At 27.9% G+C, this 27,749-nt stretch overlaps 6 protein-coding genes and 1 long non-coding RNA gene across 9 annotated transcripts; 3 read left to right on the top strand and 4 right to left on the bottom strand.

Moving 5' to 3' along the window:
* Positions 1-85: 85 nt before the first annotated feature.
* Positions 86-1,100, top strand: LOC149055376 (putative small nuclear ribonucleoprotein G). Its single transcript, XM_089228558.1, has 4 exons — positions 86-397; positions 555-577; positions 659-783; positions 850-1,100. The coding sequence occupies exons 1-4, from the start codon at positions 366-368 to the stop codon at positions 907-909; spliced, it is 240 nt and encodes a 79-aa protein (XP_089084684.1). The 5' UTR covers positions 86-365; the 3' UTR covers positions 910-1,100.
* LOC107164243 (uncharacterized) lies at positions 917-5,075 on the bottom strand. Its single transcript, XM_089228555.1, has 2 exons — positions 4,434-5,075; positions 917-2,807 (listed from the first exon to the last, which is right to left on the bottom strand). The coding sequence occupies exons 1-2, from the start codon at positions 4,864-4,866 to the stop codon at positions 1,339-1,341; spliced, it is 1,902 nt and encodes a 633-aa protein (XP_089084681.1). The 5' UTR covers positions 4,867-5,075; the 3' UTR covers positions 917-1,338.
* Positions 5,076-5,277: 202 nt separating this feature from the next.
* On the top strand, positions 5,278-10,189 carry Ns2 (nucleostemin 2). 2 transcript variants are annotated; one of them, XM_089228554.1, is made up of 2 exons: positions 5,278-5,481; positions 8,388-10,189. In XM_089228554.1, exon 2 carries the CDS (start codon positions 8,394-8,396, stop codon positions 10,149-10,151), a length of 1,758 nt encoding a protein of 585 aa, XP_089084680.1. In that variant the 5' UTR covers positions 5,278-5,481; positions 8,388-8,393; the 3' UTR covers positions 10,152-10,189. The 2 variants fall into 2 exon arrangements, with proteins under 2 accessions (XP_089084680.1, XP_089084679.1); XM_089228553.1 differs by having other exon boundaries at positions 5,471-5,671.
* A 410-nt stretch (positions 10,190-10,599) lies between these two features.
* LOC107164244 (histone-lysine N-methyltransferase SETMAR) lies at positions 10,600-11,631 on the bottom strand. The gene has a single exon (XM_015511995.2). The coding sequence runs from the start codon at positions 11,629-11,631 to the stop codon at positions 10,870-10,872; it is 762 nt and encodes a 253-aa protein (XP_015367481.2). The 3' UTR covers positions 10,600-10,869.
* LOC107164248 (traB domain-containing protein) lies at positions 11,380-16,685 on the bottom strand. Its single transcript, XM_015512001.2, has 9 exons — positions 16,529-16,685; positions 16,240-16,385; positions 16,054-16,165; positions 13,424-13,560; positions 13,209-13,348; positions 12,950-13,140; positions 12,762-12,861; positions 12,359-12,578; positions 11,380-11,668 (listed from the first exon to the last, which is right to left on the bottom strand). The coding sequence occupies exons 2-8, from the start codon at positions 16,360-16,362 to the stop codon at positions 12,404-12,406; spliced, it is 978 nt and encodes a 325-aa protein (XP_015367487.1). The 5' UTR covers positions 16,363-16,385; positions 16,529-16,685; the 3' UTR covers positions 11,380-11,668; positions 12,359-12,403.
* Positions 16,686-17,417: 732 nt separating this feature from the next.
* pont (RuvB-like helicase pontin) lies at positions 17,418-27,670 on the bottom strand. 2 transcript variants are annotated; one of them, XM_089228552.1, is made up of 9 exons: positions 27,558-27,670; positions 27,204-27,475; positions 26,885-27,013; positions 24,967-25,141; positions 21,220-21,422; positions 20,770-20,938; positions 20,512-20,710; positions 20,216-20,410; positions 17,418-17,726 (listed from the first exon to the last, which is right to left on the bottom strand). In XM_089228552.1, exons 2-9 carry the CDS (start codon positions 27,342-27,344, stop codon positions 17,567-17,569), a joined length of 1,371 nt encoding a protein of 456 aa, XP_089084678.1. In that variant the 5' UTR covers positions 27,345-27,475; positions 27,558-27,670; the 3' UTR covers positions 17,418-17,566. The 2 variants fall into 2 exon arrangements, with proteins under 2 accessions (XP_089084678.1, XP_089084677.1); XM_089228551.1 differs by having other exon boundaries at positions 27,204-27,591.
* LOC149055375 (uncharacterized) lies at positions 17,725-20,218 on the top strand. The gene is made up of 3 exons (XR_016191911.1): positions 17,725-18,521; positions 18,605-19,900; positions 19,998-20,218. It is a non-coding gene; the product is annotated as an uncharacterized LOC149055375 (long non-coding RNA).
* Positions 27,671-27,749: the final 79 nt, after the last annotated feature.

The following is a 27,749-nucleotide window of genomic DNA, read 5'->3' as shown; positions in this document are numbered from 1 at the left end:
ACTGATATTGACCAGGTGTTGCAAATCTGTACCCCGTAAGAACCCATGTTAAACTGAACAAGTGTCTCTTCTGGTTATTCTGTGGTGGTATCAGTAACCATAAAGTGTTGCCGAATAAATTGCCGACCGAACGCACGTCAACTGGGTAGTTGAAACATTTTTCAGTTAGACCAATCGGCAATCGTAAGACATTCATCATTAAAGTACAACTAAAGATTAAATATTAAAAAATAAAAAGTGTAAACAGCAAACGCTGTAAAGTATTAACTTGCTGAATTCTGTACAAAAATCGCTCTACTATCAACGACCATCGGGCATCGACCCGCTTAATATTTAATTTTCAATAAAAAAATCACTAAATAAACATGAGTAAGGCACATCCACCTGAGATGAAGAGGTAAATAAAATTGTAGAAAACAGAAGTCACTGACTTGTTTTAATATTATTTATTGCATGGTATATTTAAAATTGATGTTCTCCACAATTAATAAAACCTTTATTACATCTAGTAATAAACATTAATACTAATAATTTCTGAATATTTATTTTTTCAGATACTTGGACAAGAAGCTATCATGTATGAATGAACGCTCCTCTATCGACTAAACTTAAAATAACACTAAATATTTTTTATAAATTGTTTTCATTTTTATTCCAGTGAAATTAAATGCAAATAGACAGGTAGCAGGCGTGCTTCGTGGCTTCGATCCATTTATGAACCTTGTTTTGGATGAAACAGTAGAAAAAATTAAAGATGGTGTTGTGAATAGTATTGGAATGGTGGTATGTTATGCTTTCCTCATAATACAAATTAAATAAATTTGTATATATAAATATTATTATTTACAGGTTATAAGAGGAGATAGTGTATTGACTATAGAAGCATTGGATAGGATTGATCAACATTAAAGATCTATTTTTCTCAAGTAATAAATTAATTTTAATTTAAGTGTTCATTAAATTTTACATATTACAAAGTAGGTAAAATAAACCTTTTTTTTCTTGTATAAAAATAACTAGGTATATTCAAGTGACACCATAATTGGTTTACATATTAAAGTGATAAATGATTAATATACAATATTTAAAGTAACACAAAATGTCTTATTTATTTGATAAAAAGTCTTAGTGATGCAATAGTTATTTATGTAACTATTTTTACACCAGTGGCTTATTTAAGAGTATGATATGTATTGGTGTCTTATTTGTTATTTATGTATAATTGATGGTAAGTGAAACACTCCCTCCTCTTAAGAAAATTAAATTTTTGCTAACTTATGGGGGAGGGGGGAAGAAGCGGCTTGAAAATATCCTAAATATGCCACTGTTTAACACAGATTAAATAACATAATAAACTTCAATATTTTTTTCTGGTAACATAGTTTGTACATCATTTATTTTTTTAGTAGAATCTTCTAATAAATCCCTCTCTAAATTACATGATATATTAGTAATTTTTTTCTCCAAGTTTTCTAATAAATCACTATTATTACATTCATCAATTTTTTGTGATGTTTGCATCATCAATTTTTTCAATCTTGTTTTCAAACTTTTAAGGTTTTTTGCTTTCATTTTGTGTTTATATATGTCATTATTTTTTGAATGATCATATAATTGTTTCATATATTGTAAATTGGAAGGTCCTGTGCAGTTTTGGGTGTATTTTGAATGATCTTGAATTTCATTTTCAATAGGTTGTTGGGTATTAAGAGGTTCTGCACATTTTTGGGTATACGTTGTATGATCTTGGATTTCATTTTTAATAGGTCGTTGGGTATTAGGAGATTCTGCACATATTTGAGTATAATTTGTATGATCTTGGATTTCATTTTTAATAGGTTGTTGGGTATTAGGAGATTCTACACAGTTTTGGGTATACTTTGTATGATCTTGGTTTCCATATATATTTCTTTCTGTGTGATTATCATATTGATAAGGCTGATTTGCTTGAAATATTACAGTTAAATGGACATGTTCGCAAATAACTGTTTTAGAGATAAATTCTGAGCATGTACAAGAGTATGCATGGTAACAAATTTTACAATAGTTACAATAAGATTTACAATCACCGCTAGAACATGATACTACATTATTTTTGGTTACATAAACTCCTTGATTATTATTATTTGAAGAATAATTTGAAAATAAAAAATTTCCAATAGAAATTTTCCAAACATTTTCATGAATTGAGCTCACAAAAGATAATGCAATTTGAGAAGCAGTAAGGTGTCTCTTATTAGCTTCGATCGTATTTGGTAACGAGTACATAACAAGAGGTTCAACAGTTTCTTGAATAGATTCATTTTTTATTTTATTTTTTGATGGTTGCACTTTTGGACATATAATATGAACATTATATTTTTTTGAAATGTTTAATATATCTCTTCGTTTTATTAAATGTTTTCGTTCAGTTTGTTTAGATAATCCATCTTCTTTATAAGATGACAATATATCTTCAATATTTACACCTTGTAATAATTTGGAAGCTATTTCTTGTTTATCACTCTTAGGGATTCGTAAATGTACAAGTTCGGCTTCATGTCCATAATGTGTATGGTATATAACAGCTTGAACAGTGCCTTCAATTTCATTTACAGTTAGAGTTATTGAAGATGTACAATTATTATTTATTTTAAGAATTCCTTGAGATTTTAATTTTCGTCTACGACTTTGTAATGCACTCTGGTAACTACCTGAACGGTTGCAATACCAATATTCTACTCTACGTCCACTACGTGTTAAATTTTTACGATGGTAAAAGCAACTGCAAGTTTCTGATTCATAATTACGTTTCCAATTTAAAAAGTCTGAAAATAATAAAGTATTAAATTAATAATAATAATAACAATTTTGTAATAAATTTTTTTAAATGTGATGTAACAGTCAACAGTAGAAGCAAATGAATAATGTAGAATTAAAGATATGAAAAATAAAAATAATATTTACTTATAAATGTATTCAATGTTATTATAATATACAGTATGATTCACCAAACTTCTATTTTTTAAATGAGAAATTCATCTTCCACTATTTATTGTAAATAACTTAGCAGATAATTTTTCCTAACACTTTTTAACGCATCAAAATCAAAATTTGGACAAATAATTTTAGAGTTATTTACCTTTGTGAACTAAAGAGTAAAAATAATTTAATGTCAATGGTTATATGTTAGAAATACGCTGGAGATACGGAAATTGTAGTAATTAATATGAATCTATCAAAGTTTATAATAAATAAAAATAGTTCAATTTTTAGATTATGTGTAGTGATCATTGGATTATCCATTTAAGATAAAAATGGTGTGTTCTCATTTGAAAAATAGAATGAATATAACTTTTTATTGAACAAGTAATAAAAAAAATTTTAAATGTGGTCATTAATATACCAAGAATTAGAATTCGAATAAATTACCTATTCATTAAAAGAATAATTTGAACAGATTTTTTTGTAAAACTTTAATTTAAGATTGATGTTCTAAAAATGGTATTTTTAAAATGTATTCCTAATAGTTGTGAAACCAGAGAAAGTTGACATATTCTTATATTTAATATATTATATAATATAATGAACAATAAGACTAAAAAAAAATTAATTTAAATTTAGAAGTAACTATGTAAGTAAATGTATACCTAATGTATTAAATTATTAAACCTATACTCTATCTATATATATAGCTAGAGAATGTGCTGATTTTGCGCATTCTCCCTTTGTTACTTTGCTCTTGAAATAGGTTCTCCAATGGCAGGGTGTCGCATGGAAATGCAAAGAAAAACTAATTTTGGTCAGCCGACTGGAGAGGACCAACATTCTCTCGCTGGAAATTGATAATAATATCCTTTATAATTATTAATATTTGTGTGCAATAGGTATTGCCTAATTTGCAGAACTATTATTACTGATTTGCGTAATATAATAAGTTATTACTAAAGTGGATTATAAGTACCTATTATAAATTGATAACATATCCAATTTATGAAGTAGATACTCAAACTATTAGTTTATTTAAATATGGTACAACCTATGCCACATACAAAATTTCATAATTTTTGTTAATGTTTTTAAGTTTATGATATTTCTTTGACACCTTACTTGGGGGTAAAATTTGCATCATAAACGACTTGACAACTTAGAACATGGTAGAGACTAGAGAGTTGTATGAGTGTATTATAAATTATAAAAGGGTTTGTTTAGTTCTACTGGTTCTAGTGAGTTTGCCGTTATGGTTCCAGTTCATTGAATTAGACCAATATGGCAATATTTGAATATCTAATAACTAAAAAGTTTCAGCATCTAATTCTGTATGTTGTATCTATTATACCAGTGATTATTTTGTAATAGATAAATATGACATACTATTAAGTAAATCATAAATTAATTATAAACCTATCCAATTTTCAATAGAAAATAAAACTGATAATATCCATATAATTTACCAGAATATGTATCAAACTTTTTGTCCTCAACATCAAATTGTATTTGGTGCTTCACGCTTAAATGTTGTCGAAAGTCTCTTATGTATTTGAAAGTCATTAAACAACCAGGTTCGTTACACTTAGTTTTTCCAGTTACAACTTGTTGCTCAGGACGCAGTTGACACTTTTTTATATGCCTGTAATAACCGCCTTTTGACAGAAAACTCTTTTCACACCCACATTTGAATCGTTCATTTAACTGAATTTTATTAGTGTTTTGATTATCATTTACATAAATGAGTTCACATTCAGAAATTGGATACTGCGACAAACATTTATTGGTAGGGTTTTGGGCATATTGGCAAAGGTTTATATGTTTGCGTAATTGACGTTTTTGGAGGTAAGATTGATCACAAATGCAAAAATATTGTATATTGAATTTGTTTTTAGACATTTAAAATTTAAATACTATAACTTAAGTGATATGTTATAAAACCAACTTGGATTTTACAATCAGAATTTAAGCTTTTAATTTTTAAATCACTATCACTCGCGTTAAATATTAATTATGATTACTATAAACTATAAAGTAATTATTTTTATTCAAATAATTATTAATTTGTACATGTTATTTTACTTATTTAATTAAGAATTTGGATTTAAATTAAATTTTATCATTATTTTAACATTGAATAGATAAAAAACTAAAAAGCAAAAAACTCTTATCATTTAATCTATTGCGTTTTCCTATAATCATATTTACATTAATTTCAATGCATGTATAGTAAAGTTGTAGCTATCACAATACTATATAGTCATAGTCATTATAAAAACATAGTCATTACTACAACCATTGATTATAGAATAGATTCTATAATCAATGCTACAACTATATTGTCCATATTGGTAAATTGTGATACACAATTTTACACCTAAGTGCACATTTTTTTAAATGTTCGATCTGTTTTTTGAGATTTACTATAATACATATCCAACTAAAAAAGGTATCAAAATATTAGAAATGCAACCCTGCCATAAAATAATTTGATCATAACAAGCCAGATAAGAGGTGAGTGATAACATTAATTAAAGTAACACGAGTTACGAGTAAAATTACGAATTTACGATTACTCGAAGTGCCTGTGCCTCACAGCGTCACAGCCTCGTGCTTGGCGCTTGCTTTTTAAATTTGTGCTTAGTATTCACCTCGACGTAATTAACTAGTAAGAGGATCAGAAAAGGATAAGAAATAAAAAAAAGTAAGTAATAGTTAATAGTTTAGAAAATAGTTTATTATAAAATTAATAATTTACATCACCTGATTTTGGAAAATATTACATACATATTTGACAAATACACAAAAATACTGTCATAAGACTTTGTAATTAACCCTTTTATTTTGCTTTTTGCTCTTAAAATTTTTTAAATTGATAACCATCCCTTCCCCGTGAAAATCGTTGATGTAAATGTTTATTTTTCTTCAAATATTTGATTTTTTTTTTTTTTTTTTTTTGATTTTTTTATTCAAAAACAATCTGTACAACAAGCACATTTAGTAATTTTGATATAGAATATATACATAGTTTATTTAAAAAAAAAAAACAACAACTTTTAAGGAAGTCACCCATTGGTAACACCTAAGAACTTATAGTCGGATTTAGATCACTTAAGGAGATCTCGATTCCAATTTCGTTTGAGCCTGCGAGGGGGGTTACCTGGGATATGCAGTGAAGCCATATCTTTAATGAGAGGATTAGTACTGGAGTTGAGTTGGGAGTGGAAACGGTGGTAGTGAATTTTGGCGTAGTCATTGACATTTGTAACTTTGAGGTCGTTGTGAAGTGAAAGGTTTGTCATGTACCATGGAGCACCAGTTAAAGTACGTAGGGCAATGTTTTGGAAAGATTGGATGGGGCGAATGTTTGAGGGTTTGGCCATCCCCCATATTTGAATACCATATGACCAGACAGGTCTGATCATTGTATTATACAATAACATTTTGGTTTTTAGATTAAGTTTAGATTTAAGAAGAGGTCGGAAGAGATGGAGTCTACTGTTGGCAAGTTTCCTTTTGTTTTGGAGATGGGGTTTCCAAGTTAAACGTTTATCTAAAATTATACCTAGAAACTTTGTCTCGTTCGAGATAGGTATACTTTTGTCTTTAAGTTTGATGGTAGGGCAAATGCCAGGGCGTAGAGCGAAAGTGACTTGGGAAGATTTACTCTCGTTTATACTAATCATCCAGTTATTGGCCCAGTTATCTATAAGATTTAAATGTTCTTGAAGGTGTTGCGCGGCTATAGTTATGTCACTATTACTTGAGAGGATAGCAGTATCGTCGGCAAATGTAGCAAGTAGAGTGTTGTCGGTTTTAGGGATGTCAAATGTAAAGATGTTATATAAGTCAGGTGAGAGGTCGCTACCTTGAGGGACACCTGCTTCGATGTTAAACAGTGGAGAGAAAGCATTGCCATGTCTGACCTTGAATTTAATAAAATTAAAATATTTGATTTTAAAAAGGAATTATGTAGTCTATTTCTATATAGATATTTTTATGTTGATCTATTATTAATTTTGGTTGTAACTTAAGTCTGTTCAGCGTTATTTATTTTTCATACTTTTTCATTTGATCTTATCATCCTATTGTGTCAGATTTAATTGTGTTGAGTAATTATTTTTATCCTAATTTCAGTCTTCTAGTTTAATTAAGTTATCTTTGGCCAACTTTTCCTCTTTCCAAATTTTTCAAATTATGATTTAAGTGATCAATTACTGAAACAATAAATGGTTGATCTCTGGTATTGACTTTTATTAAAGTTTTTACACAACTTGCTTGCCTAATTTTATTAATTTGTTTTATAAAATTTGAACGATATAATAACTTCAAGTCTATAAATTATAACAAACAATTACATTTCACTCAACTGATCTCGTACACTTACTGTAAAGCACAGAAAACAGATATGTAAATTCGGGATTCTTATGAGTATCTTTGTCTTACTAATTTAATTTAAAACAATATTTATAATTTTATTGGTGTTGAATTATATTTTATATGTATATGTCACAGTTAAAACCCGAAATCCGTCTAAACTAGTTTTAACTAGTCAAAACTAGTTCCCACAAATCCCTTTAGTCACTTCTGATTTTAACTAGTTAAAACTAGAATTTACTAAGACCATCACCATCAAAACTAGTTTTAACCTATTTTTATTTAGTTAGAATTAGTTGTATCTAAAATATATTAGTGAAAACTAGAATTATCTAGTGAAAATGCGTATTGTTTATACTGATAGCTGGTAAAACTAGTTTTAACTAGGGGAAAGTAGAAATATAAGTACATATTAGGATAATTATTAAATATAAACATTTATTATATTATTTATTTTGACAGGACAAACTATCGTGGCATTTAGAGTTACATAGAATTTTATTTTTTTTACATAGACAGCGATTTGTTCCGCAGGATTTTTTACATGTGCATTTTACAAAGCCTTGCCCTGACCCCGTTGATGCTTTTGTTGCGGCTGCACGGAGGGAAATATGATTTTTATTATTGAATTTATTGTAATTACTGAAATAAAGTGCCGTCCGTTCTTATACTATGCGACGTTTTCATTTGTTATCCGAACCCCAATCCCTACATATTTATAGAATATATCATATGTGGTCGTGTGTGTTTTGTGTAGTATACTATACGAGTTCGAATACATGCCAATTTTTAGTTAAATCTAGTTTTTACTGACTTATTTGAAGCTGCGGTTAATTCTAGTTTTAACTAGTTAAAATCAGACGTGACTAAAGAGATTTGTGGGAACTAGTTTTGACTAGTTAAAACTAGTTTCAACGGATTTCGGGTTTTAACTGTAACATATATATATATATATAAAGACACATAGCCTTAAAGTATGATGTCAATTACACATTTGATTTATTGAATACTAATTCGATATATTTTTTTAAATATTTTTATAGGTAAAAATGGCTAAAACAAGCTCTGCTACTAAGGCGCCTAGAACTCAAGGGTTCAATAGGTCAGCCCATAGTATGAATCCTGAACGTAAAACCGAAAATCTCAAAGGAGTGGCAAAGGTGAGAACAAAAGCTACCATAAAGAGATTGCAAATGTATAGAAACTTCAAAGCTAAACGTGATAGGAAAGGTAAAATCATTCATGCTGCACCATTTCAAGGTTGGTTACCATGTGGAGCTCAGGCTCGTGTAGAACCTAATCGTAAATGGTTTGACAATACTAGAGTAATAGGGCAAAATGCTTTACAAAAATTTCAAGAAGAATTAGGTAAAGCAGTTAAAAATCCATATGATATCATTATGAAACCTACTGGATTGCCAATTACCCTTTTAAACGAAAAAAAAAAACACGAACGTGTGCATATTCTTGAAACTGAAAGTTTTGAAAGTGTCTTTGGTTCCAAAAAAACTCGCAAGCGTCCAAATCTATTTGTAAGGGATGAACAACAGTTATCTGAAACTGTTAATTCTATCAATGAATCATATTCAGATGACAAAGACTTGGACTTGGAAAGAGAAGATACAGGTGAAAGAACTGCTCCTCGGGATTGGATAATGGCTGCTGGGCAAAGTAGACGTATTTGGAATGAATTGTATAAAGTAATTGACTCATCAGATGTTGTTGTTATGGTTTTGGACGTAAGAGATCCTACTGGAACACGCTGTCCTCATATTGAAAATTTTTTAAAAAGAGAAAAACCTCATAAGCATCTAATATTTGTATTAAACAAAGTTGATCTTGTACCTGTTTGGGTTACTCAGAGATGGGTTGCTATTCTTAGTTCTGAATATCCAACTGTAGCATTTCATGCATCACTAACTCATCCTTTTGGAAAAGGTGCTGTGATTAATTTAATGCGACAGTTCACAAAATTACATTCTGAACGCAAACAAATTAGTGTTGGTTTCATTGGATATCCTAATGTTGGTAAAAGTTCAGTTATCAATGCTTTACGATCTAAAAAAGTTTGTAAAGTAGCGCCTATTGCTGGTGAGACTAAAGTATGGCAGTACATAACATTGATGAAAAGGATATTTCTCATTGATTGTCCTGGAGTAGTTTATGATGCTGCTAATTTAGAAACAGACACAGAAAAGGTATTGAAGGGTGTTGTTAGAGTTGAACTTGTCCCAGATCCAGAACAATATATACCACCTTTAATGGAACGAGTAAAAGCAGAGCATTTGTCTAAAACTTATGGAATAGAAAGCTGGGAGGACAGTGAAGATTTTTTATCGCAGTTAGGTATAAAAACTGGTAAACTATTAAAAGGTGGTGATGCTGACCTAGCCTTATGTGCTAGAATGGTATTAAATGATTGGCAAAGAGGGAAAATTCCTTATTATAAACCACCACCTGGTTTTGAAGAACCTCTATCAGCAAATGATCAAGAACCAATCACTAAGAGAGCTGATTTGAATGTTGCTGTAGAAAATGATTCGGATGATGAAACTGTTGATACTCCTTTACCCACTAAAGAAGATGAAAATGCTACTTCAACTGATAGTGATGAAGAAGAAGAGAAAAGGAAAGAAAAAGAACAAAAACTGCAAGAAGCACACGAAGCTTATATTAGTAGTTTAACAAGCAAACAAAAACGAAGCTTGATGTTAAGAAATAAAAAGAAAAAAGTTGGGAGTGATTTTTACGATGTTACAAATGTTAAAAATCGTAATAGAGATCGTAAAATACCAAAGGCAAAATAAAATGAACTTTTGTTTAAAATATATGTTTTTCATTCTAAGTTATGTTGTATTTTTCATTTCAATTTAATATCTATAGAAAAATGGTTTGACTTGATCATGTTTATGCAAAGAGTTCTTCTATTAAAAGACATTTTATAAGAAATAACTGATAGGTATTCAAGCTATATTCAGTGTTTTACTATTTAATGTGTAATTCAACTGTATTATCTGCTGGAATAATTTTATTTATTTCTGGAAAAAATAATCTAGTAATTTATTTATCAAATCTGAGTTTAGTTAAAATATAATTGGTTATGAAACTTTTAAGTACAATTTAAGACTAAGTCATAGACATTTAATAATTACAATGAATATAACTTTTTTTACCTCAAAATTGTTACTCATTAATTACAAATAAATATATGTTACCGCTAGGTATGTTTGGATTAAAAATGAAAGAAATCTATACTTTAAAAATCATAATAATTACTATATTATTTACAAAACAAATTGACATTCAAATTTAATAATGGAAATTATTTAATTTTGCTATATATAACTGATTATCCAACCAAAAGTGACACACAATTAACTTAAAATATCTAACATTCATTTTTTTTATTTTTCACTTAGGAATGTTCAATTAATAATTAAAAATATTTTATCCTTATATTTATTTATAATTAAAGAATATAATATTATATTATATACACAACAGTTTAATTATAGGTACTTAATATTAAAATAACCCTGTTTTACGAGGCAAAAAACTGTTACAATTAAATGATTCACATAAGCATTTAACTTCAGACAAATTATTTTGAGGGCGAGATCCTTCACCTCCATAATGATATGTAATTTCTTCATTACACTGAATATCTTTTATTGCGAAAATTGCTAGTCTTGGAATTAAAGAATCAACTCGCACAGGCACAATCATACAATTGGGTTCACAGCTATGGTTAATATATCGACCAATATTTCCAATAATGGTAGAATCAATTACAGTTGTAGTTACATCTCCAGAAAAGTGTTCATTTATCACAAATATATAATTTTCGTGATCTAAATTTGAACGTCTCTGTGCTTCGGATAAATCAATTATTTCACCAGCATATTCACAAACAAATTGTCCTCTTTCAATGGCAATATCTGTATATAATCCATAGCCTTTGCTACACTGAGAAATACGTAAACCAATTCTTGGTCCAAGTTGAACAATACGATTTTGACACAAATTACACTTGCATAAATCATTACATTCATAAATTAACTTATTAATTGCAATTAGTTTACCAAAATTGTCATAATTATTATAGCCATCTAAACCAATGCAATCACAACTTGGTGTTTGACATAAATCAGTACAGTTACACATTTGATTGGGACAACTGTTTAAATCATTCATATTACAACCAGGTCCTGGAACGTTTGTTGAAGAATATATAAGTGAATCATCAATGTGATCGTAATTATCTTCTCTTTGATTATTACTTAACATTATTAGAATAGTTGTATTTGCAACTTATTATTTAAAACTGAAACAAAAATAAGATGATACCCTAAATTTATTAACAAAAATAAATAGTACAAAATGTTAAAGTATATAAATAATACAATATACACCAAATTACAATAAAAGGAAATGCTAAACATCTACAATGTCTAATGGTATATTAACTTTATTCTAGACTCTATACCAGTGATTCTCAAGCTTTTTTGGTTCACAGCATACTTAACACAAATTTAATGGAATAAAATACTGTTTTAAACAGCATAATTACAAATATCAGATATTTTTCACAGCACACTGGTCGAGAACCACTGTTCTATCATTAGTGTATGTTTATGTTTTGGAACTATGGTTAGTTAAATAAAACTAAGTAAAAAAATTTATTTATTGGACTTAAATTTCTGAAAGAGATATAGCAATAATGTTTGCCTTAACATTGACAATGTTAATCGTGCAATTGATTTTAACCTAACCATCAGAGTTGTTAAAATGGGATGAAATCTTTTTTAATTTAAATGTACCAGTTCAAATAAACCATTATGTGAAATATCCATAGTAGTTTATTAGACAGGTACATCTGAATTGATAGCAACTTATAAAAGATTTTATCCCACTTCAACATTTTACATACTTAGGGTTGTCTAAATTGAATTGACACAATTTATAAAAAAAAATACTAGAGAAATAGTCATAAAAAATTGATTTCTATACATACCATAAATTATAATAATATATAATGGAATATTGATTATTTTATAGTTTATTGTAATTTTATAAATTTCCCTTGAACATATGTAGAAGTAACTGCTTCATAAGCCATTTTTGATAGCGATCTTACACCAGGGATCTTTGAAACACCCCATAAAAGTAAACCATAGGCAGAAACTTTGATGACAACTTTAATAACTTTACTACTTCTTGATTGAGGTGGAATTCTAAACAAAAATAAACATTGCCATTTTAAATTTTAGGATAATATATTTTTTTATATTCAATTATTGCGTATAACATAAAAATCAGATCCTTTTATTTAATCCTGTAGTATAGAAAATTTGTATATACTTGTGTGTACATATATTAATTAAAGATAGGTAATATTCAATCAACTAATAACTTACATAATTAGTTCTGCTATTTGCTCATCAGCAATTTTTTCCCAATATTTTTTAATACCAGCAACGTGACCTAATCCAACCACACCAACAATAACTTGAGGTCCTATTTTAAATTATATTTACCATTATTGTTATCATTCAAAGATTTATAAATGAACAAACAATAACTATACATTCACTCTTTTACTAACTTGAATTAAATACATTAGGCTTATTGCCAATTTTTTCTATAACAAATCCAGCACAATTTTGTAAACTATAAGTTAAGAACTTATCTCTTTCATCAACTATTACTCGCTCCAATTCTGGATAGTCAGCAGCCATTTCATGCATTAAAGTTTCTAGTAAGTCTTTGTTTTTGAATTTTTCCACATCTTCTTTTCTAATAATAAAAAATAGTTTTATGTTTATAAATTATATTTCATAAAGAAAACGTTAAGTAAAACTTACGTAATTTTAAAATCAGCAGTAAATAGCAAGTGTGCCAAAAGTTTAATACTCTTTGGCCAACTCAACATTGAAATCACTCTTTTTATAGTGATATCAACTGGTCTATCACCTAGATAAATGTGGCTGTTATATTTTTTAGCCTAAATTTTAATAAAAAAAATGTTGTAAATATTTATATGTAAACTACAATAGGAAAAATTGTGACAAATTAATACTTCAATGACAGCTCTACGAAATTCACCACCAGGTATCATGCCAAGATCACGAGATATATTTGCTGATATATTTATCATCAGTTGATAAAATATACCTTGAGTAAGGCCTAGTTTTTTTATTGACCCTTTCAAATCTTCTATAACAATAAAATTATAAATTTACATTAGTTATTTCAAAGAGTTGATAGGTATAAATAAATGATGCATTGATATAAAATATAAATATATATAACTAGAGAATTATAACTATCATGAGTTATATATATGTACTTGTCATTATAAACAGATATTTTTGAATTATGTGACTATCACAATGTATTTATTTACTATTTTATTAATACATTGATTTTGTCCAATTTATTAAATATGTATGTTCAATCTGGACCCCTGCCAAAATTAGCATTTGTAGGGTTATTTAAAAATATTTAAATAAATGAGTTAATTTTTTTATACTTATTATTATTAGATGTGAAATAATTATTGTTTTATTTTTAATTTTAATATTAGCTATGGTTGCAAATTTGAAATACTTCAATGACACGAGGGAATTACTTTAAAATACTTAATAATCTGATCAGGATAGAATCAACTTCTATTTACTTAATATTAATAAGATACATAATATAAACAAGTAAAGCATAATTTAAATTAATGTAAATTCTAAATTTTACATTTTTAAGTATTTTATTCTAAGGTACCGAACTTCCTCTTTTGTAGATCAAATGTAGAGTTTGGTTGTTACTTATAGTTTGTAACATGTGAGGAAATATAATTAGAATTTTTAAATAATTATAACAATAAATATGCAGTGTTGGGTAGTAATGTAACGTGCGTTACTCGTACTGTAACTTAGTTACATTTTTCAGTAATGTTATGGTAACTTTGTTATTATTATTTTTGGGTAATGCAATTGTAACTACGTTAATTATTTAGAAGTAACTTGTCAGAAGAGCGCATTACATTATAAATTAAATTTTATTTTTTTTTATGGGGGGGATATCATGATTCAACTTCACAGAGCAGTTCTTGCCCTCGTATCCGGATCAGATATTGTAATTTTATTAATAATTTAAACTATTTAAGTAGATATTTATGTAATTACAACATTTTCCCAGTATAATCTAATATAATTATATAAATAAACAATTTTGTGTAAATATTATTTTCAATTTAACTGATTATAAATTAGCATCGATTACAGCCTATACAGGCAGCAACTGCTATAGTTTATTAGTTTATTTATTTTTAGATCATATCTGATAAAATATGTACATCGACATACGGAAAGATTGTCGGAAGGATTATCGTTGATAACTATTGGTATGGTAGGCCGGAGCTTTTGTCAACAATGCATAAATACATTATCATTTATCACAGTTGTCAGTGGTAAAAGTAACGTCATTGTAACTAGTTACTTTTGAAAAAAAATGTAACGTTACACATTACTTTTGTACTTGAGTAACTAACAAGTAACAAGTAATCTAGTAACCTATTTTATTTTGTAACTTGTAACGTAACTTAGTTACTTTTAAAAAGTAACTTACCCAACACTGAAAATATGTATAATGCGAGTATTAAGTATACCAATATAATTTATTATAATGTATAAATTTAATTTTAATTCTATACAATTTAGTTTTCAATAGCCATTAGCTTATTTATAATGAACTGTTCATGCTATTTATTGATGTGAGGGGATATCTTTAAAAAATTATGATTTAAATTTCATATTTAATTATGTCAATGAGAACTATAATTCTATAGTCAGTATCAGTCAATCAGTTGACAGCTGTATCGTGTATTCGTGTTTTATATGTATTATTACCAGTGTTCGGAACGTTCACTAAAAGAATGAATTCGTTCACGTTCACGTTCAGTCCTTGAAAAAGGAACTCGTTCACGTTCATGATTTTTCAAACGAATGCGTTCACGTTCACGTTCACGTTCTTTGAAAAAATGAACGCATTCATAAGGTCGTTCATCTAATTTTTTGTTTATAAATAGTTTACCAGCAGTTGGTATAAAAACCCATAAACATATAGGTCTCAACCCAAAAATAAAAACAATTTAGACTTTAGAGCATATACATTTTCTAAAGTACCTATCTAAATTATATACATATTATATTTATTAAATAGTAAATAAATTGAGCGTCTTCAAAATCGTTCAAATTCATTAAAAATATAAACGCCGTTCACGTTCACATTCTATTTTTTAAAAATGAGCGACGTTCGCGTATCATTCACTAATTATGAACGTGAACGTGTGAACATGCGTTCATGAACGACGTTCTTTCCAAACACAGATTATTACATTCTGATTCTTAACATTTTTATTGTTGTATATTTCTAGTTAAGTTGCTTGTAAACTGATAATTGTCAACAATTAAATAAAATATCAGAAATTTGTTTTTGGTATGATAAAGTATTATAGACCCTTAGTTACTTAAGTATTGAAAAGTAAAGTAATTTAAATACAATTTTATTTAAGTAACAATTAGAGTAACTTATCTAACATTGGTCTATCACACATTAATACATAAAGCGGTCAAAAGTTCAAACTTTGGACTAGACGTCAGGATATTTTTAGTTATGTATCATTTAAGTAAAAATTATCAATAATATAAATACCTAATGAAATGCCTGAAACATTAGCAATAGTGGATTCATCAATTGTCAATATGCTATTTCTGTTATAGCACAATTCTATTACAACAACATCTGGTTTTACTGCATTTATTACCTATTAATTAAATAACAAAAAAAAAAAATTAAGTAAATATTTCATTATATCCAGTATTTTATATCATAATATACTTGAGCGACATCTTCTTGACTCTCTTTACTAAAATGAGCAGTACCAACAAGATACACTACAGAACCATTTGATGATTTAAGTACTGTGACAGTGTCTGGAAACGTAACTTGATTGTCTACCATTTCAAATATTGTTAGTAACTCAACTAAAAATTAAAATTTAAGTACTTAAAATTAATTCTGATTGTTGATTTAGAAATGAAAAAATAAAGATTTACTAAAATTTGTTAAGAATTATTAGATAATCTATTTTATAGTTTTACTGGTTTTAACTGTTTTTAATACTTACTTAATAGAGATTTTTTTATTTTCAGATACCTAAGGTACCTATATTATATTCAATTTTTGAATATTATTATCTAATCAGATATCACACGACACGTAATCAATAATTAGAATAGATAAAACCATAGACCTTCCCCTATAATATATATAGCAAGCTGCAGCCTGCAGCAGCAGCTGCTGGTCTATGGATAAAACCAACCACGGTTTAATCAGTTTAACCACAGAACAATATTAACGGTATGCTGACAAAATATAGATCCCGGTAACCCATAAACCTATTAAGAAATGGACTGCGCGTTCCCTATAGTACCCACAGGTGACAGGTTTGACGATTTTGAACACTGAGTGAGAGAGAAAGACGATAACTTACCCCGAATGTGGAAGAAATAATAAAATAGTTTATTTTTCTAAGGTTTGATAAGAATTATCTTAACTGATAAGAGTGATAAACAAAAATTATAATTTGATTTGGTAGTTTTCAAGTTGTTAACTTTAAATTGATCATATATTAAATCAAGCTCCAATGAATAATCATTTGTTACAATTGTTACATTTAATTTTTAAAACATATTTCACTATTCGTGTACATCATTACACAAAACTTATAAGCCAACCAAAAGAAAGAAATAGATCTTATTTAGCAAAAACAATACATTTTAAAAACCAATTAATAGTATTAACATAACAATGACTACCTATATTTGAACTATTTATCAGTCTGAATACATTGATGTAAATACTCGACCTAATTTTTTGTCCACCAATCTGTAGAAAAAGGATGCACCTTTGCACTATGAAGTATGAACAGGAGATTGATAAGGAATCATAAGCCATGGTTAGCATATTATATTTGATGTCTGTATTGACATCTTTCTCAAATAATAAAACATAAATATTGAATTTAAGTATAATATGTGAAATATACATATATATTTTTTTACTTGTATTTATTGAAAACAGGAAATTGGCATAGTGTGATAAAAAAAAAAAAAAAAAACTGAGTAAAAATCAGTACACAAATGTAATAAACTCAAGTTACAAATTATTTCATAAATTTATCGGCACATTTTTTTAGAATTTTACATGATTCTTTAGCATGCATGAATAATGACGCTGTTTCTTCTATATCTATTCGTAATATTGATCCATGTCCATTCATCTTGGCATTTTGTGACGACGGAGTTAACAATTGAATGGCATACCTGATAAAAATTAAAAATCAATTTCATTAATAAAACATAAAAATGATTTTTACTAAGTTACATTGTTAAGTGTCAAGCATAAAATATATCCAACATCTAGGTTGTTATGACATTGTAATAACATGTTGCTGATCCATAATAGCAAGGTATATACTATAACCAGGGTTCGTAAGTTCATGCATCCGCATGTTTTTTCTGCTACACAGGAAAACATGCTAACTGAGATACAAATCCGTTTCATAACAGTAGTAACAATAATATAAAGTTTAATAGTGCATGTTTTGGGTGTTAAGGCATATTTGGCATATAGTCGATTTTTTAGAGTTGTTAGCGCATATTATTTCATGAAAAATTTTTTTAGACAAATATTTGAAAATTTTCTTGTTTCTTATTTATTTTCCCGTTTATAAAATGATAGTATTTCTATTTATTACCTATTATTCTCCTGTGACTACCTAGAATAGTCGAAGAAATCCAAGATACATTTACAAAATTAGAAGGAAATCACGGAATTGAAATTAAAAATAACTAAAATATGTTTTGGACAAAAATATCAAGTACAACATAATTTGTAAAATTTCCAAAGTTTCGAGTGGCGAAGAAGACAATATTGCAAATTTAGATCTACCTGATGATATGACTGCAAACGATTTTTTGTACTTCGAATATGCACCCCTTACTTCAGCAGATGAAGAAAGATCTTTTTCTATGCTCAAAAACTTATTGATAGACAATCGCCGATCTTTTAAGTTGGAAAACATAAAAAAATGCTAATAATACAGTGTAATTTCTTAAGTAAATATAATTTTTATAAATATTATACTAATATATCTCAAAATGAAATACCTAATATTAAATTCCAAATTTTTTAATTGTAGGTGCAGAATCATGATGTACAAAAATTAGATAACAAAGATATATTATCATGAACTTCACAAGTACCTATTCGTTTTTTTTTATTTTACTAATTAAATGTATACAAATTAAAATTAATGGATATATTCTAATTATTTTAAAATTTGCTCATGGTGTTTTACATAATACATATTTTCAGTGCATAATTTAATAATTTTAGGGCATATAAATGCATATTTTCGAACTTTTTAGTGCATATTTTGCTAATTTTTAGGGCATGAATGCATGCTTATTTATGCATTTTTCAGTGCATGAACTTACGAGCCCTGACTATAACTATGTAGTAGTATACAGGGTGTCCCGTGAGGATTTACCCATTGTGATATCTCCCGGAATAATGGTGATATGAAAATTCTAGTTTTGTAATAAGACTCACAGGGATAAGAACAACAATTATTTCATATTTTGATTTATTTTAATGTTTTGGTAAAAATATAAAAATATATATATATTTTTTTGAATTTAATTATTTTTTATAGGGTGTTACCACTGGGTATCTTCTCTAATCTCATTACTCATATTATTCTAACTTGTTACCCATCAATCCTACTTATTATAATAAGAAAATGTATAAATTGTAGATTACTTCAAATAAAAAAAAAAAAAAATTATTTCCAAACAAAATTGACCATAGCAATTTTGTAGTTTATTTTTCTGAAAATATTGACATTTCAAAATTGTATTTTCATTAATTGCCTGATTTTTTTTTTAGTTTCAAGAAAAATTGCGAATTATTTAACATTGTAAAGTTATCAAACATGCGACCCGCCGCGCCTCGCGCATTCTCATACGGCGGGAACACTTTCAGAGTTCCTAATAGTTATAATTATAATCATATTTTATTTCTTCAAAACTAGAAAAAATATTAAAAATTAAATTTAGAAACATCAATATTTTCAGAAAAATAAACTCCACAAAATGGTTGTCTTTAATTTTTTTGGGAATAATTAAATAAAAAATATTTTTTTAATTTTTTATAAATACATTAAAATAAATTTTAAAATGAAACAAATTAAGTTCTTATCCTTATGAATCTTATTATAAAAACCAGAATTTTGATATCTCCATTATTTCGTGAAATATCACAATGGGTAAGTCCCCGCGGGACACTCTGTATACTATCTTATATACAATAATTTTATTAAATATCAAATTTGGATAAAGTTGAATTCCATAATAATTATAAAAATATTCAAATCGCTTGAAAAATTTATTCCTGGTACATTGGCAGATTTCAGACTACAGTAATTTGTAAAAAGGTAAATTAAAATAAAATATTAGGTTCAAGTATAATATTTGTATAGTACAAACGGTTATAACATGTTGGTAATGTACTATTTTATAATCATTATATAGTGATAGCTGGAGAAGGATAAGAATATTAACTATACTCGCGGCAGAATAATTGTGTATCTAAGTTACCAAAACAGAATTGGTAAGCTCAGGTCAAGCTCATGACTAAGGACGTGGTAGGGAGCCAGTTGCCGCAAGCAGTAAGTTCTTATTCCACAACAATGAAATTATGTCATTGTACTAAAATTTTATAAAATAAGAACATTGTAAAAAAAAAATACCTTAAAGTAGTAGTAGTGCCAACTTCTGCAAGATAATGTAATGCATCAGGTTCAATTGAATGGCCTTCAGTTTGAGCTCTAAGTTTAAGTATGATTTCCATTTCTTCCCGATTATAGGGAAGTGTTCTGATTATTAACAATCTGTCAAGTAAATCCATAGGTATTCCATGAGGAGCAACAATATCATCTGTACCCCTTTAGACGATAACAATAAAAACAACAATAATAATAATTTAATAATTTTAAAAATTATAATTTTAAATAAATAATAAATAAAGTAACGAAAAATATCAAACCTGACAGTACAATGGCCTCTATTGGTAGCAAAAATAACAATAGGAGCGATGGTACTTTCTAATGCTTTGTGCAAGTATGTGAATGTCTCCAAATCAAGCATGTGAACTTCATCTATAAATAATACTCCTGGGACTAATTCAGCAATACCCTGATCAATATACTTATTTACCACTTTATTAATTTCCTTTCTTAATTTATCTAAAAAAAAAAAAAAGATAACTATTTGTAAACAATCTTTACTATTAATACTACTTTACCTGTGATTTCTGTCTTTTTAGACTTCATTAGTTGACCCATCATCGAGAGTATATCTTGACCACCTTTTGGTTGGGCATTAGCAACATCTAAATCATGTAAAGTCACATCTTGGATAACTTCTTTCTTTTTATGGACTTCACCTTTTGGCAAAGGTACATATTCTTCTGCCTAGATAAAAAGACAATATTTAAGTTATGTACAAATTATATTATTATGTGTAGATCAAGGAATGTTGAATGTTAAGTTATTTTATTGCTAGTGTTTTATAGATATATATAAATAAATATTGTTACATAAGTTAATTTATACCACAACGAATGAACAACATATAAAATTTGTAAGTATAGTCAATTTAGACATTTTAGGGTTTTTTTTGTCAACTGAGAATTAAGTCTACATTAAACAAAATTCATACTGTATTAACTCCTTAATATTATTTTATAAATTACCTCCAAATCATATTCAGTAGCATAGCTATCACTTCTTCCTTGACGTTTCACTGCGCCACTATTCGCTTCAATATAAATAACATCACCAGTTTCGACTTTTTCTTTTTGTAAGGATTCATAGATTGTAGGATCTAGCTTTAATTGTTTTGTACCTTTGGCTGTTTTTAATCCAACAATAACATGCGATACAGTTTTAGAATAACCTGTAAGTAAAATTATTTAAGTTATATTTATGGTAATGTATGTGCAAAAACAATCTTAAGTAATTTATAAGATTAATAATATACATTATATTTGCAACAAAAGCATAAAAGATAACAAACATAAATTAAACAATGAAAAATTACTATTGACCTAGGCAGGAGTCACCAAATAGTGACCCAGGAATTACATATGCACAGTAGATAACTTATGCTTTGGCTCCAAGACAGGACACTTATTTTATAAATTATATTTCTGATAGGTAGTAAATTAAATGAGGTTTTGATTAAATTAAATTCTACCATTACTTTCTTTGAATATACATGCACATTCAATTTTTATGGTAACTAATAAAAGATCCAAATGTTGCTCTCTGAAAACATTAATTGGTGATCCCTGGTCTAGGAAGTCAAAGTTATGTGAAGAAAATTTATCCCACACAAGTTGTAATTATTGAGTTTAACTAAATAATGTAAAAATTTCAGTGGCGTAGTCAGGAATTTTGTATGGGGGAGGCTGTTTTACAAAAAAACTTTTTGGGGCGTGATAATAATTGTTAGTATAGAGGGAATTAGCAACCCCAATTTTAAGTCAGCGCCCTCAAATAATGTTCATGCTTATGTATCAAAAACTTTTTCTTACAAAAAAATAAACTTAAATGACAAAATGCATAGCTTAAGCCCCCTTAGTTTTCTTTTAATTGAAATTGCGTCTATGGTTATTGGTACAACAAGAAAAGGTAGGATCCGAGCAATATATTTTTGAAGTACCGTGCTATACATTTATTTATCATGGCAGAGTGATTAATTTACAATTTAGAGCAGTGGTCTTCAACCGGTGGGTTCGCGTTAGCTTTAAAATTGGGTCGCGATAAGTCTTCTTTTTAAAATAAAAATAAAATTTTTAAAATTATAAAAGGTAAAAAAATAATTTTTAATAATTTAATTTAGAAATTTAATATATGAAAATACAGTTTAAAAATAGTAGTATATGAGGTGTGTTCAAAAAGTACCCGGAATTTTCGTTTTTCAAAAAAATATTTATTTATTCGTCTACATCAATGTGGTCCCCTTCAAAATAGTCCCCCTCCAGATATAATACACTTATGCCAGTGTTTTTTCCAATCTTCGAAGCACTCTTGATATTCACTTTTTGGCATGTCTTTGAGTACTCTCAGCGATTCGACTTTTATTTCTTCAATCGAGGAAAAACGCTGTCCTTTCATGGGTCTCTTCAACTTTGGGAACAGGAAAAAGTCACACAGAGCCATATCTGGTGAATATGGAGGTTGGGGCATGACTATGGTATTGTTTTTGGCCAAAAAATTACGAACAAGCAACGACGAATGAGCAGGTGCGTTATTGTGGTGCAAAAGCCATGAATTGTTTTTCCACAAATCGGGGAGTTTTTTTCGGATTGCTTCACGAAAACGTCGCATAACTTCAAGGTAATACTCCTTATTAACCGTACGACCTTGTGATAAGAACTCTTGATGCACTATGCCATTAAAATCGAAGAAAACAGTAAGCAAAACCTTGAAATTTGATCGAACTTGACGTGCTTTTTTCACTCTTGGTGACGTTGAATGCTTCCAGGTGGATGATTGTGCTTTAGTTTCGACATCATAACCGTACACCCATGTTTCATCACCAGTTATGACCCTTTCAAGTAAACTTGGATCGTCGTTGACGTCATTTAGCAGCTCCTGAGCGATGTACATGTGATTGTTTTTTAGGTCAAAATTCAGCAGTTTTGGAATGAATTTTGCTGCCACTCGTTTCATGCCCAAAACATTTGAAAAAATGTTATGACATGAACCAATCGATATGCCAACTTCATCAGCAACTTCTCTAATTGTGATTCGGCGATCATTCATAACCATTTTTTCCACTTTTTTCACATTTGCATCGATTATTGACGTGCTGGGTCGACCGGAGCGTTCGTCATCTTCAACGTCTTCGCGGCCATCTTGGAAATGCTTTTACCACTCATAAACACTTGTTTTTTTCATAGCAGACTCACCATAGGCTTTTTGTAACAGTTCACACACTTTGTTACACTTTATTTCATTTTTTACGCAAAATGTAATACAAATTCTTTGACTCTTCAATTCTTCCATTGTTTAAACAAGCAAAAATCGCCGAGCTCATAAAAACACGTCAAACCTTAGTGATTACTACAGACAAAGTAAATAGTGATTATAGCTGAAAATGTTATCATACTTTAGGGGCATGTATATCAACACAATAAAAAAATTTTTTTGACAATCGGACTCTCCAGACCCATTAAAATAAAAAATTCTGGGTACTTTTTGAACACACCTCGTATGTTGTGTATTATGTATCAACAATATTTTATAATTTATTGTTATTCTATATTCTATTCTATAATATTATAATGAATTTAAATCACGGTATAATGTTTCATATTACACTGGTATGATTGTACAGCATTTTATTTATAATGCCTATTGCAAAGCATTAAGCAATTTTCGATTCTTTATAAAGCTTACGTGGGTCGCGAAAAATGTAGGCCTAAAAATGTGGGTCTCAAGTCCAAAAAGGTTGAAGACCACTGATTTAGAGGATGTTATACCCACTTAATATGTTTTCTCCGTCTTACAATAATACTATAACATAACAATTTGTACACTCAGCAGATCGAATATTTATCTCCATTAGTTTATAAATATGAATGAATTGACCTCTTATAAAATTTAAAATTAAGATTATTATTATGATGACCTCTTAAGCTTTTTACTATATTTTAATTTTAAAGCAGCAAGTAATAAGTATTTTAAAATTGTAAATGTTTTTATACATCTTAAAATAGTTATAATGTCATGTGCTCAGTGTAAAATCTTCTATTTTACACACTTCTAAGACGGAGACAACACATACGGGAATAACATCTTCTGAATCATGATAATATATGTTTACTAGACAAAAGACAATATTTCTTTTTATAAATTATATAATATATGTCAATAATGGCTAAAATAAATAGTCAATGGGGGAGGGGGGGGGCTTAAGCATCTTTAGCCACCCTTTAAAAATGTATATGTAATGAACACATGGCATGCATGGAAATTAACTGTTGAAATATATACATCAGTAAACCATTTTAGTAAATGATACATTTATTGTAAATCAGTAATCACATAAAATAATAAAATCATATAAAAGTTCACAAATGCATGCACTGATTGAGGGCTACTCAAAGGGGCTTGGACTTAGTTGATGGGATACTTGTTTTTTATTTTAAGTTAATAGGCTCATTTTAGGAATTTGTTACCCCCTCTCCTCACAAAATGTAAACAAATTTCTGACCATAAACATATCAACTACATAATATATTAAATGTTTACCTATTTTATTTGTAGATGTACATCTAATTTGTAGATGTTTGATATATAGAATACAGATATTAACTAAAGTTCTAAAGTAACGAGTAAGATAACTTTGTGTTAATACTCAACCAGCATTTAATTGTCAAGAATGATTTTTAAGCTTAAATGATACATTTCAATAAATTATTTAATTTTACCTCCTGCAGTAGAATCAGTTTCAACTGGTGTCATTTCAGTAACTTCTCCTTCATATACTTCTTTTGTTTCTTTAATACGCAGACCAATAGCACGGCGGAAGTTTTCCATCAATACTTCTGTTTTTTTAATTTCAGAACTATACACTTCAGATCCTACCATTGGACAAAACGGCACCTAATATTTCCAAAATATTCAAGTCATTCTAGTTTCTTTTAATTAATACATAATATACATTTTAGATTCTGAACAGAGCAATGAATGTATTGATTTAACATGGTGTGTGTCTGTGTATACGATAAGTATTTGAAATAATGCTTCGATTTTTAATTTCACTAAAAGCACCGCAAAAAACAAAAAAAGATAAAAGAAAATGGGAATTTTTACGCAAAATTAATTTTTGAGATAACTGAACTTTATTATTGGTGCAACTCTAAAACAAATTATCATAGACACATGTACTTTTCATCTAATGTTTATACTGGAATTTTTTAAACGTGATAACATTTTGAAAATATTTAAAATCTTTGAAAGTTATTTATAGACATTTGAAACTTTAAAACATTAAAACTTTTTAGTTTTTTTTTTTTTTATAAATGACAGTAAATTTATATTCATTAGGCAAAACAAGCTTCAACATTTAATACAAGGCTTTTAATATATTTTTACAACAGCACTAAAAAATATTAAAATAGATGGCCATAATTTTTTTTTTAACAAGCATTTAAAGTTTGAATTTTGCAAAATATGTAAAAATTACGAAAATTTGCAATTTATATTTAGTAAGAAATTCATAAAAATGTATCTTTTTAAATCTAAGGTTTGAAAACTCAATACATGATCCCTCGCAAATATGTCTACTTTTATCAAGTAAAAAATGTCTACCGGGAAGAGTTTGTATGTGCATTTGAAATTGTTATATTCTGTGATTTGAATTACAACATAAGATATTCACTCAATTTTTATTGTACCGATGCATTTATTTTGATGTTATTCAAAACGAATTCCTGTAAAAACTTAAAATTTACACTTAATGTTTATTTTATCAATTCCTATATTTGATAAAAGTTTCAAAATTTTTAAGTTATTTATAGACTTTTGAAATATTCTGTTTTTTAAGTTTTTTATTTTATAAATGTCAATAAAATTTTATTCATTGGGTCAAAAAACTTGAAAATTGAATATAAAATTCCCCTTAAGTTGATATAATACCAGATGGAAAATAATAAAAATACATTGGCATGTTTATTTTTATAACCATTTAATGTTCAAATTTTAACGAAATGTATATAATTGATGAAATTTTATATTTATTTTATTTAATTAATTTATAATTATATATTTATAAATTTATGAAATATTTAACTTTTATAGCTTAGAATTGAAAATTTAAATTAAGGTTCCACGTAAGTAGTTTTTTTTTATAGTTCATATTTGGATGAAATTACATATTAAATAACCTAGAATTACAATGTTATTTATATTATTTAATACAAAAATATGATTCTTGGGTACTTAAAATTTCTAAAATATTCTTTATATTCTTATTGTAATAGTTTATGATGTTAATGACTTATATAAATACTTTATAATAAATTGTATATTTCACTATGAAAGACTGAATGAGTAGGGTAAATAATGAATCTGATTTTATTAATTTGTTATTTATTTTATAAGTACCCACATTTTTTTTTTAAATAATAGCTATATAATTATTAATATAGTATAAAACTATATCCTAGACTGATAAACCGTATCTTCTCAGAACTGCTTTTCGTATACCATGATATTTTGAATCATTGAATTCAAATGTAATACCATCCATTACAGTAACCCACTTGTAAACTATACTGTAAATTGAGCGACATCTTGTCTGCCTTTTTAATTATGTAATAAAGTCTAAAGATAAATGTAACTTACTTTATTTCCAAGTTCATGAGCAATTGCAAGTGCAATTGCAGTTTTGCCTGTACCTGGAGGTCCAGCAACTAAGACAGCACGGCCAGACATTTTTCTTGTTCTAATCATATCAACAACAATACCTGCAGCCTAAAAAATGAAATTATTTTTACCAATATTATTTTCACTATTTTGTAATTAAAAATAATTTTAAAAAATTTTTCCAATGTTTAAGCTAAAATAAATTAAATGCATTTTCATAGTACATTTTTTGAAATGTTTTAGAAAATTTAATTCCCAGCGCTACAAAACAATTTAAGATAAGCCATAAGAAATTTACTTGTCTGGCATCTTCTTGACCAACTAAGCCAGAAGCCATTTGAATAGCTTCACCAAATTCATCAAGACCCAATCCTTTGACATGACTGTGACTGGATATACGTTGAGTTTTTACGGTACTTTTTACTTCTTCAATTTTCATGGTGAAAAATTGTCAAACTCAAAACTCAAATATTCAAAATGTTTAAAAAAAGTATTAACTCAAAGTTGTTATTTCATTATACTAGTCGAAATTAGACAGTAAGTATGGGTCCTAATAGTGTACAGCGTCAGCTAAGAGATGTAATAAATGTTAATAGTCTATCGAATACTATATACTTATATAACAATTTACGAATTTCACAAAATTACTCACCTCGTGCAATTAATGTGGACTGTCGGACTGTGGTATCGAAAAAGCGCGTATCGTTACTTTTATCAGTAATACCATGGAAACCGGCATTTTTCATGGCTTACAAAACTATAGCAGCGTTGTTCAATTTTTTTTATTCTGACAAGCCTCATATATTTTCTTTTCCATCTGACAAATATTTTATTCCAAGATCTA

The sequence above is a fragment of the Diuraphis noxia genome, unplaced genomic scaffold (assembly GCF_037042655.1).
Source record: "Diuraphis noxia isolate RWA-SAM2 unplaced genomic scaffold, SU_Dnox_SAM2 contig0005, whole genome shotgun sequence".
Classification (NCBI taxonomy): Eukaryota; Metazoa; Arthropoda; class Insecta; order Hemiptera; family Aphididae; genus Diuraphis; species Diuraphis noxia.
Note: the sequence above shows the minus strand (reverse complement) of the source record. Positions and strands in the feature narration are given on the sequence as shown.